The sequence below is a fragment of the Aotus nancymaae genome, unplaced genomic scaffold, assembly GCF_030222135.1.
Source record: "Aotus nancymaae isolate 86718 unplaced genomic scaffold, 86718_ANA_hifiasm-v0.15.2.pri h1tg000065l, whole genome shotgun sequence".
Lineage (NCBI taxonomy): Eukaryota > Metazoa > Chordata > Mammalia > Primates > Aotidae > Aotus > Aotus nancymaae.
In genome coordinates, this window is record NW_026988480.1 from 15,210,843 (window position 1) to 15,222,691 (window position 11,849).

An 11,849-nucleotide genomic window follows, 5' to 3' on the forward strand; every position below is an offset into this window, starting at 1 on the left:
ACCACTGACCATGAAGTCAGTGGTAATCCAGGCATGTGACAGGCCCTTGGGACTTGGACCTTCCTACTGTTGATCATAGCGCCCTGTGTAGGAGGCCACCCACCTTCCACAGGAGTTTGGCTTCATTTGTAGAACTATAGTTCAACTCAGACTGATACTGCAGATATTTTGAAAAAGTCACACATACAAATATTTATAAATGGAGAATTCAGTATATTTAGCAAGAAACGTGAGTCTTTATGAACAATTTAAAGATTAACATTGCTGGTGATATAGCATATTTGTCAAAGGAAGTGAGATGCAAAGATCTTGCTCTCGCTCCCATCCCATCTGTGGTTTGTAATGATTTTTTAAAGGAATGAAACACTAAAAAAACTGTATGTAAGGAAAACATATTGCTTTTCTTATCAGTACAAATTGCTATGAGAACATTGGGTCATTTAGGCTGGATGATGGAACAATATGTACCCAATGTATGACTACACTTGTGCTAAGACCATTGGGTAAGCCCAAGAATTCCTGGACACAATATTTATATTCGAAGAACTAATGCCTACCTTTAAAATGTGGACATTCTCCTTTGGATGGTAACACAGATATGCATTAGCCATTAGCACCAACACAACAAGAGAATTGAGAAAGCGCTAGGCTAGACATTCCTCTGCCAGAAGTCCTGGACAAAAGACATTGATTTCACCCTTTCAGCGCTGAAGGAGCAGATCCTGTGGGCCTGGACTATGTCCAGGAACTGTTTCTTCTGAAGTTAGAGAAGGATGGGAGGAGGGGGGTCCCCAGCCCCTGCCAAGGGGAATATTTTTCCAGGTCATCAGGCCAAGGAGCTCTTAGCCAAGATAAGAAATCATTTATAAACCCTTGACAGAAACAAAAGGGATGAGATTCAGGGGATGAAATTGCTTCCAATTTGAAGTGCAGAGCATGAGAGGCACCAGAAGCTGGAAAGTGACAGTCGGAAGCCAGAGACAAGGAGATACATGGAATAAATTGACTTCTGGAGAATTAATTTCCAAGTGCAGCCTCCTGCCTCATGCCACTCTTACCTATTCCTGCTATGCTTCATGGGGCTGTATGTAATTTATTGTTATTACCTTTTAACACTTTTCTTATGGAAAATTTCAAACATATACAAAAATAGGATATTATCATGAATCCTCATGTACTCACCACCCTACTTCAGTAGTCAATCTTGTTTCCTGTGTATTCACCTACCTCCCCCTATGCCACCAGATAATTTTAAAGCAAATCTTACACATAATATTATTTCATTTGCAAATATTTGGGTATATGTCATGAAAGGATAAGAACTCTTGTTTAAAATTAAAACTACAATCTGATTATCATAAATAATAATTTCTTCATATCATCAAGTATCCAGTCGATGGTCACAGTAACCGGATTATCTTACAAATGTTTTCTATAGTGAATCTGTTCAGGTCTGGAGCCAAGTAAATCATACTGATGTATTTCTTAGCTCTCTTTTCATGTATACATTTCCTCCTCCCTCTCCTTTTTTCCTGTTTGAATTTATTTGTTGGTAGCTTTTAATATAATGGTTTTTGATCCTAAAAGCAACTTATATTTTTATATTTTTATTGAAGAAAATTTGGAAAATATGAAAATGCACAATGTAATTGTTTTAAAAATCACCCCAGATCCCAACAGCCAAGATCATCATTTTGGTGTTATTTCCTTCCTGCCCTGGTTTAAGATAAAAGCTAAACAAATAGAAAAAATAATATGCCATCTTGTGGCAAGACCTATTTTGAAAAAGTCACACATAGAAATATTTATAAATTGAGAATTCAATATATTTAGCAAGAAACATGGGTCTTTATGAACAATTTAAAGATTTACATTGCTGGTGATATAGCGTATTTATCAAAGCCCAGGAAGTGAGATGCAGAAACCTCTCACTGTCATCTTACCCCACCCCTTTTCCCATACTCCCTTTTCGGTTGTACATATCTTAGTGCATTATGTCCTTACAGTAACCTCTCAGCTCAAATGATATGCCCATTTTTAAGAGTTTTGAAACATTTTGCCAAATTACCCTCTGAGAGGGGACATGCCCTCCAGTACGCCTCTACACATTGGTCCTCTCACTAGCAGTGCTTAGAGCATGAACATGATCTTCAATGATTAGTGGGGCTGGAATAGAAAATTGATTGGGTTGGAAAGGTCAAGGAAGCCTTTTGGAATGTAGAGATGCCAGAGTGGGAGGAAGAGGGCATTGGGGGCAATGGGCAGGAAGGGAGGCTGAGTGAGGCACCTCGGGACAGCAGGAAGGTGACTGGGAGATGGGGGGTTGTCCTCAGACCAGAATCCTGTTACTCGCCCGCAATGCAAAAGCTTGCTCTATTGAGTAAGGAGACATTAACAGTCAGAGACCTTTGTAAGCAGCGGGAGGGCGAGGATTGTTGAAGAATTCTGCTGACACAGTTTGTCAAAATAGAGTTGTCTTGACAACCCAGAATTAAAGCCCTTCCTATGGGCTCAAGTCCATTCACCCAGGAGCCTCCTGATGGTGCAAATCAATCTGTGGTTCTGTCCTTGAACACAACTTCTTTAGTTTTTTTTTCTTGTTCCTGCTTGAATTTCTAATAAAAAAGGATGTGCCAATGTCTTAATAAAAATGTATCCAAATCTTTTTCATTTCCTGACCAGATATTCCTACACATTGCTAGACTAGTCCTTTTCAAGACCTCAGCTTTTAATCTAGTTACTATGCTTATTTTGTGTGTTTGCCACTTTGCAATCTCATATGTAGTTGTGACTTAAGCAAAAACCATCTTTAATTGTGTAAATGTCACAAAAATAGCACAGTTTTAAGTCCAAAGGAATACAAAAGGATGAAGATATTATTCTTGCCTTCCAGAATTTTAGAAATTCCTCTAAATACGTAGCGCATACATGCAACTAAGATCAACTTTTAAAATGAAAAAAAAGGTCAAACAACCCAAGTAAGAAATGGGCAAAAGATAGGAAGAAGCAATTCACTGTAAAACAAAAACAAGTGGCAAAACAAGAGACAGAGAAAGCTTCACCTCACTAATACTTAGGGAAATGCAATAAAATCTGCTAGGCTGTTGGCAGGGGGACAGGGAACAGATACATTTCTATCCTGTAGGTTGGAGGTGTAAATTGATCACAGTTTTATTTTTATTCAGGTAACTTGACAACATTAATTAAAATTAAAAATATAGATAGCTTCATTCCAGTAATTCAGCTTGTAACTATTTATCCTACAGAGGTTCTCATATTTGTACGCAGAAAGCATGACAGCCAGGCACAGTGGCTCATGCCTGTAATTCCAGCACCTTGAAAGGCTGAGGTAGGTGGATCACTTGAACCCAGGAGTTCAAGGCCAGCCTGGACAACATAGTGAAACCTCTCTCTGCAAAAATTTTTTTTAAAAAAATTAGCCAGGCGTGGTGACACATGCCTGTAGACCCAGCTACTCAGGAGACTGAGATGGGAGGATCACCTGAGCCCAGGAGGTTGAGGTGGCAGTGAGACGTGATCATGCCACTGCACTCCAGCTTGGGTGACAGAGCTAGACCCCATCTCAAAAAAAAGGCATGACCAGTGGTATTGCAAATATCAATCAGTAAGGCCTGCATAAACTATGGTTCATGCTATGAAATTCTAGCAAGTAGTAAAATAGACCAAGACATTGTAAAGTGTAAGGAAGCAAGTTGGTTCCACTTATGTACAATAAAGCAATCGTGTTCTTTAGGTATGTATACAATCAAGTAAATGCATAGGTATGTGTGTACAATGCATAGAAATAACAGAAGGAAGTTACCTGGAGTGGGGTGAGCATTGAGGGAAGAACTGGGAAAGAGGTTTTCTTTGGCTTTCTCTGTACTTTATTTATCAGTCAGAGTTTCACTCTGTAGCCCAGGGTGATCATGCAGTGATACAAGCATGGCTCACTGCGGCTCAGCCTCCTAGGCTCAAGTGATACTTCCATCTCAGCCTCCCAAGTAGCTGGGATGATAGGTATGTGCCACCACACCTGGCTAGTTTTTTAATTCTTTTGTAGAGACAAGGTCTCATCATGATGCCCATGCTGGTCTTGAACTCCTGGGCTCAAGTAATACTTTTTTATAAGAATATATTTATACATTACTTGAATGACTAAAAAAAATTTATAAAAAGTGTTAAAAGGATTATCAGCAGTTATAGTTTACAGTTAGTTACCAGTTTCCTTCTGTTAGTGAGGAGATTCTATCTCTTTGACTCTCTCCTTGGAAGCAAATATTCATTATGGCTTTGTATCTTCTAATCTGTAGTTGTTCCCTCAGTGTTTTACTTGACTAAAAAATGAAACTGTCTTGACAGTTCTTCTAACAACAGTTCGATTCCAAGTTCACCCTGACCTGGAAAGAACTCTGTGTTGCGTGTCACTGGTTGGTGTATTTCTCAATGACACCAAAGAAAAATACTCATATCAGCTACCATTTTGATGTCTTTAGGTATCACTGTGACTCTGTAGTCTTGCTTAGTAAGGTCAGAGTACACTTTTAGAACGAATCTTCTGAGGCATTTTTCTTAGAACCAACTCAAGCTGTGCATTTGCCATCTCATCAGGCTCGTGGGTGATGTACTTTTTTAAAGAAGGCGGCAAAACTTGGCTTGCTTTCTTTTGGAAGGCGTGATTTTACTTTCTCAATCTGTGCATCTTGTGACCAGTGTTAGGATGTTGGGAAAGTAACTAGGATCAATGATGAAAAAAGATTGACTATTTTAATTTTAAGCTAAATTAAAAGAGAAAGTAAAATCATGTTTCTGTAGTTTTTCAAAGAAGATAATCTAGAAAATTTCATCAGCCAGCCAAAATCATGATTTAAACAATGATCTTATTTTCCTGAAAGAAACTTACTGAGATCTATAAAAATGGCTAGATAAAAATAAAAAAGGGAGGAGAAAATGTCCATTCCAGAATCCTGATCACAGATATGGGTGTAGGATGAGAGAGCATTCTGCAATGATTTTGAGGAGACAGCAGGCCTTTGGTCTTAGCATATGGAATGACTTGGAGGCCTCTAATGTCTTTTGTCTGTTTCAGCTGCGAAAATTCTAAGTTGCTTTGTCCTTTTGCTATGTGTCAGTCTTATGTACATGTCACCACCAGCAGCAGCTGTTTAAATAAAACAGGCACACTGAAATACATACAAAATAGGAAGGGTCCCCAGCATTATACTTGGGTTAATTTATGATCTGGGAAAGACTAATTCTCTCTGACTTCTTCAAGCCCTTCATGGATAAAAGAACTTAAAGCAAATAGAAAAGAGAAAAGAATGACTTGTAAATGGCCACAAGAATATATCCCACATGCTTCTCTTACAATATAACTGCCTCGACCACTAGAACATGGCAGAGGTGACCAAGGCTAGGTTATAAAAGCATCATATACTTCCATCTTGTTCTACAAGAATCCTGAAGCTCTAAGACAGCCCAGGCCTTGCATCCAAGGAGACTGCACAGGTGGTGAAGATGGCAGCTGCAGCAAAGACCCTAGGAGACAGACAGACAGCATCAACCATCACATGTGAGAGTGACTCCCAAGGTCACCAGCTGGGAGCCGGAGGTCTGGGGTTCAAATCTAGGTGAGTCAGGAGCCTCATAGTAGTCTTTCCCATGGAATGGCACGGAAGTGAGCCCTGGGGAAACCTAGGACACCCTCCACTCTACTCCCTTTGTTCACCAGAAGAGGAAACTGAGGCCAGAGTTGTAAAGTGGCTCACCCACTTTGCATAGCCAGAGCAAGACAGACCTGGACAAGACCCATGCTTGGCATTCCTGCTCTCACTCTGGAAGACTTTATACTGGGAACAGAAGCAGCATTGTTAAATTCCTGTTCATCACTCAGGATCTTCATGGGCAAAACCATTTTTTAAGTGTACAATTCTGTTGCCTTGAGTTCATTCACACTGTTGTACAATTATCACCACCATCCATCTCCAGACCCTTTTCCTCATCCTAAATTGAAACTGAATTCATTAAACACTAACTCCCCATTCCCTCCTCCCTCTAGGCCCTGGCAACCACCATTCCACTTTCTATGAATTTAATTACTCTAGGTATCTCACATAAGTGGAATTATACAATATTTGTCCTTCTGTGACTGGCTTACCATTCATTTATTGATGGTTGCTTCCATCTTTTGGCTGTTATAAATAATGCTGTTATGAACATTAATATATAAATATCTGTCCAAGACTCCGCTTTAAAATGTTTTGGGTCTATCCCAGAGTGGAATTGCTGGATCCTATAGTAATTCTATTTTGAAATTTTTGAGGAATTGCCACACTGGCTGCACCATTTTACATTCTCACAGCAATGCATTAAGTGTTCCAGTTGCTCCACATCCTTGCCAACACTTGTTATTGTCTGAGGGTGTTTTGGGCTGTTTTTTTTGTTGTTGTTGTTTTGTTTTATAAATAGCAGTCCTAATGGGTATGATGTGGTATTTCACTGTGGTTTTGATTTGTATTTTCCTAATGAGAGCCACTAAGTTTTTGGATGATTGGTTACGTAGCAATAAAATACCTGAACATGAATTAATCACATTTCCCTTTAGCAATGCCTACAACAGGCAGGCCTGTCTTTACAGAAATTGTTTGTTTGTTTATTTATTGAGAGAATCTTGCTCTGTCACCCAAGCTGGAGTGCAATGCATGATCTTGGCTCACTGCAACCTCCGCCTCCCAGGCTAAAGTGATTCTCATGTCTCAGCCTGCTGAGTAGCTAGGATTACAGGCATGCACCACCATGCCCAACTAATTTTTGTATTTTTAATAGAGACAGGGTTTTGCCATGTTGGCCAGGCTGGTCTCAAACTCCTGGCCTCAAGTGATCCACCCGTCTCAGCCTCCCAAAGTATTAGATTACAGGCGTGAGCCACCACACCCAGCCAGAAATCATTTTTTCCTTTAGTCATTCTGGAACAATCTCCTCTGTCCCTCACTCTTCACATCCCTTAGCAGATACTACAGGTTCTAGTCTCTACTTCCAAAGGAACACCCCAATCCACCTCTCCTCTGTAACCCACTAGTGCTGTTCTAGTTTAGTTCTTTGTGACTTTACACTTGGATTTAGTGTACCCATGAAGTAATTCTTTCTCAGGATTGATTACAAAATTGGTTTTTGCAAATCTTGAGAAAAATTGGTGAAGAAATTGAGACAGTGGAAAAAAAGTATTATAATTCTGTGATGATTGAAGCTTAACAATCAACAAAGAGATCATTACTGTTTCAAGGGAATCCATTAACATTAAGAGCAGGAAACCCCTACCAGAGAGTCAAAGGTTAAGATCAACATTTTGGGGAATGAGGATGGGAGTGTGGAGGAGGGACGTCATCCTCATCTAATTCAACAGTCCGGCTCGTAGCAGTTGCGGTGTTCCAAGAGTGTGCTATGGTCCTGTTTGCTGCAAACAAGGAGCCATTCATGCAAACCAAAATAAATATGAAGAAATGTATGCATATGGTTCACTTTACATAAATCTTATGAGGGAGATTCTGAGAAATAATACAATTTGAATGTAGAATAAGTCTTTAAGTTGGCAATTTTGAAACTTGATTCTGTCTAGTAGTGTTAATCTTGCTATGAGATCCAAATGTTAGGTTATTTGAATACTACTCACTTGTATTATTTTCCAGTGTTTGAACATTACCTATAAGCTATAGTTGTTTATAAATATTTTAACAGAAGAAATGCAAAGAAAAGAAGGTATGAAAGTTGTTTTGTAATGCTCCAGTGGGAAATTAGAAATGAATAAAAAATCTGAATTAGCAAACCAATATAGATTATAAATTTCAGTAACAAAACCAAATTCAGGGCAAGTAGACAAAATATTTTCATTCCAATGAGAAAAAACTTTTCATTGGATTAAAAAGGATGAAACTTAAATGAAGCAGCAACTGCCCTAATATCCAACTTCAAGATACTCTTGGGTGCATTCTTAATTAACAAATGTCAATGTGACATGAAATAAATTTTTTCTACATCTGGAATGTTTGTCATGAAACAAAAACTGAGGCTACTAAGTAGGACAGTTGGTGTTCGGTGTATTTAAAATTTCCATTTTAAGAATTAATAACTTTTTAATATTAAATATGGTATTTAAAACTTTTTTTTTGAGATAGAGTCTCGCTCTGTGGCCCAGGCTGGAGTGCAGTGGCATGATCTCAGCTCACTGCAACCTTCACCTCCCAGGTTCAAGTGATTCTCCTTCCTCAGCCTCCTGAGTAGCTGGGATTACAGGTACGTACTACCACACTCAGCTAATTTTTGTATTTTTTTAGTAGAGATGGGGTTGCACCTGGCTAATTTTTTGTTTTTTGTTTTTCTAGAGACAGGAATTCACCGTGTTTCCCAGGACGGCCACGCACTCCTGAGCTCAAGTGATCTTCCCACCTCAGCCTCTCAAAGTGATGGGATTTCAGGCATGAGCCACCATGCCTGGCCAGGTTTCATTATTTGCTTAGCTTATTTCCTCTCTGGGTTTCTGTTACTTCTAAAAGACTCACAGGGAAAGTTCTAAAATTGGACCAATGGGACATTTTTAGCTCCTATCGGGCAGATTTTTCCACAGAGCTTGAGAAAGTTCCTGTAGTTCCAGTGCTCAAGATCCCAGGCTTGTTGCCAGGTAGTTCCTGTGCTGGCTGTTAGTTACACATAGTCCAGGTAAAATGAAATTTTGTTCAAGGGACACTGCTTTCTATTTTCCGAGGATGCTAGTAAGTGGTCACTCCTTCCATATTGATGTGATTCATGTCTGTCATGTAATTTATATGAAATACCGTGCTGATTCGCATTTATACACAATTCCCGGGCATTCCTTCATTTGTCACAAAAATGAAGTTATCCACATGCATGAACTTTAAAAAAGTAATTTATATCTTCCCTTGGAGTCATAAAAATTTTAAAAAAGAACATGTCCAGTGAAATCTTTCTACATGTGGGACATCCACTTGCCAAACCTCACTTCTTCGTAATTGTAAACACCAACACTGAACAGAGAGAATCTCTGGCCATTGAGCTCTACCCAAAAGGGAGAGACAGTATGGCTCGGTGGTGAGGGGCGCAGGTTTCAGAGGTAGACATTTGTGTTATACTGGCCCTGTCATGTATAACCTGTGGGGTCTGGGACAGTTCACTTCACCTCTTGACACCTCAGTTTCTCCCTGTAAAATGGGGATAACAATGCCTGCCTCCAAGACTTGTGGTAAGGATATAAAAGGCTTGGCCTAGAATAATGAGTCATAAATGTCGTTGCCTCATCTGTTTCTGGATGTGTTTAGATTTCTTTTTCTTTGTTGTCCTTTGTATGTTAATCAGAAACAGTCATTTTTTGCTGCTTTCTGCTCCTGAGGTCTCTATCTCTTGGGGAGTCCTATCATTCACAAGTGTTCCAAATCTTTTGAACACCCTTTCCAACTTTAACTAGTTCCTCACTGTGGAAAGCTTACCTTCCTGAAACAGACTTCAGAGCAATTATAGCCTGCCAATCAGATGCGCCCATGAGATGGCTTGATTCGGAATGCAGGGTGGTCCTATTTGAAGCCACCTGGTCACACTCAAAGCCAGTCAGGTATGATAGCTAAAGCTCCAAATAAAACTAATCCCTTCAATCACACAAGGCCTCCCTATCACACTCAGCAGGGAAACCCATTCCAATTCTGTCTTCCTCTCCCCATAAGGCCTCATTGGAGCCCACTGGCTGCCACCCATACCCTGGGGACTCAAGCACAGATTCTCTCAGCCCCACTTGGTTCAGCTAGAATGATCCAGAGAAGGGAAGGGAGCTGGTTACCAAATAGACAGAGGTCCTTCACACCTGTGAGCAGCCCTAGGCATATCTTCTGTGTGTTACCATGTGACAGAGTGATTTTCCCTTTCTTCATTATCAGAGGACCCTTTCTGTTATGCTAGTCTTGGCACCTGCAGGATCATGGAACAAAGTGGACTTGGTGGGCGCAGGGGAGATGAGAGCAGATACTCACCCCATCAAGCTAGATTTTCAATTAGGAAATATTCTTCAAAACTTTAAATTCTGAAAACAGCTGTCTGCCTAGTCATGCAATTTTCACCACATTATCCGAGTTTCCTGTTTAGAACCATTTATTTCCTTAACTTTCATTTCCCACTTGATAAAAATGTGATCACAATTGTGACCTGAAGTGAAAGGATTCAGTGTAGTTTAACCAGTTAGAAGCCGATCGGATGGGCTTGTGTTTGGCTATGACAGAGCAGCTGATAATCTGACTTACTCAACTCTAAAAGCTGGAAAAAAAACACCACTTCCAGGACTCCCATCAAAAAACAAAACAAAACTGTTTGAAGGTATCAGAGGGCAACCAAGGTAGCCAGAGCTTAGGAGAGAGAAAAGAAATTCACAGAAGTGAGCTGGGCCTCCTCCAAAGCTTTGTATCTGCAGAGCATTTGCCAATCCACACTGCAGTAGAGGCCTAACAGAGTTTAAAGTGAATCAGAGGCTGACACAGTCTCACAAGCCTAGGCAGGACCAAACTGCTCAGGGCTACCAAGGCAGCTAGGAATTAAGGAGTGAAGTTCCTGAAGTGAAGGGAACTTGCAGAGGAGGGAATTTCCTAGTCTGCATGGAATTCACCATTGAGGCATTTGAGGGTACCTGAAGTTGCATGTTGCAAGTGAGAAACCAGGAAGACTAAGACTGGTGCTGCCATTCAATAGATCACTGCCTACATACACACCCCCAATGGCACAGCAACTGATAACTAATGGATAAACAAACCCACAAAAATGACAAGCCATCAGACCGTAAAAGTGAGGAGCACGACTGAGTTGAACTTCTGCAACCAAACTCCAAGGAAGAAAGAAAATATGATAGAAACCTATATTGTAAAACACGCAGAAGCAAATTAAAAAAGAAATGAGAGGCTGGGTGTGATGGCTCATGCCTCTAAATCCCAGCACTTTGGGAGGTTGAGGCAGGAGGATTGCATGAGGCTGGGAATTCCAGAGTTCAAGCCACCACCTCTAAAAACAATTTTTGAAAAATTAGCTGGGTGTAGTGGCGCGTATTAATAGCTATAGTCAGCTATTAACGCTAGTTGAGGTGGGAGGATTGCTTGAGCCCAGTTCAAGGCTGCAGTGAGCTATGAACGCACCACTGCACTTCAGCTGGGATGACAGAGTAAGACAATGTCTCAAAAAAAAAAAAAAGAAAGAAAGAAAGAAAAGAAATATGAAAGACCACTATGAAGAAAACAACTAAAAATATGGAAATACATAAATAATTGAACAATGAAATGAAGTGATATTTCTGATTTCTGGTTGGAAAGAGAAACTATAAAGGTACAAATTCTTCCCATATTCATCTATTCAGTATTTAGCACAACTCCAATCAAAATCCCTAAAGATTGCTTTTAAAATTTAATGAAAACAAGTTCTAAGTTAATATATAAGAATAAACCTGTGAGCGATTAGAAAGAAAACCTGTGAAAATGTTAAGGAAATGTTTGAAAAAGACAGTTATGAGAATAGCAGAAATTAAAATGCATTTTAGAACTAGAAGAACAGAAATAGGTGTCACTAGATGGATTAAAGACGTAAATGTAAACAAGCCACAAAATGCACTCTGTAGTAGTTTAAGCCAAGATAATGTAGGTGAATATATATATATATATATATAATGATTTTATTTTTTATTGTACAAGCTTTGATTCATTTTGTATTTTCTTTGGATTTAAGAAGTGAGATAGAAATTAGGCTTTATTTTTCCCAAGTAGCTTGCTATTGATTGAATTCCCACACCTATACTAAGTGATCCTTTCATATAC

At 39.6% G+C, this 11,849-nt stretch overlaps 1 protein-coding gene across 3 annotated transcripts in view; it reads left to right on the plus strand.

Annotated features, from left to right (window-relative positions):
- VPS41 (VPS41 subunit of HOPS complex) overlaps positions 1 to 9,546 on the plus strand; it is a 206,826-nt gene extending 197,280 nt beyond the window's left edge. For all 3 annotated transcript variants that reach the window (XM_064366755.1, XM_064366757.1, XM_064366756.1), the window contains 2 exons: positions 8,172 to 8,289; positions 8,379 to 9,546. In XM_064366755.1, coding sequence (XP_064222825.1) covers positions 8,172 to 8,273 — 102 coding nt within the window. In that variant the 3' untranslated portion in view covers positions 8,274 to 8,289; positions 8,379 to 9,546. The remainder of the gene's footprint in view (positions 1 to 8,171; positions 8,290 to 8,378) is intronic.
- Positions 9,547 to 11,849: the final 2,303 nt, after the last annotated feature.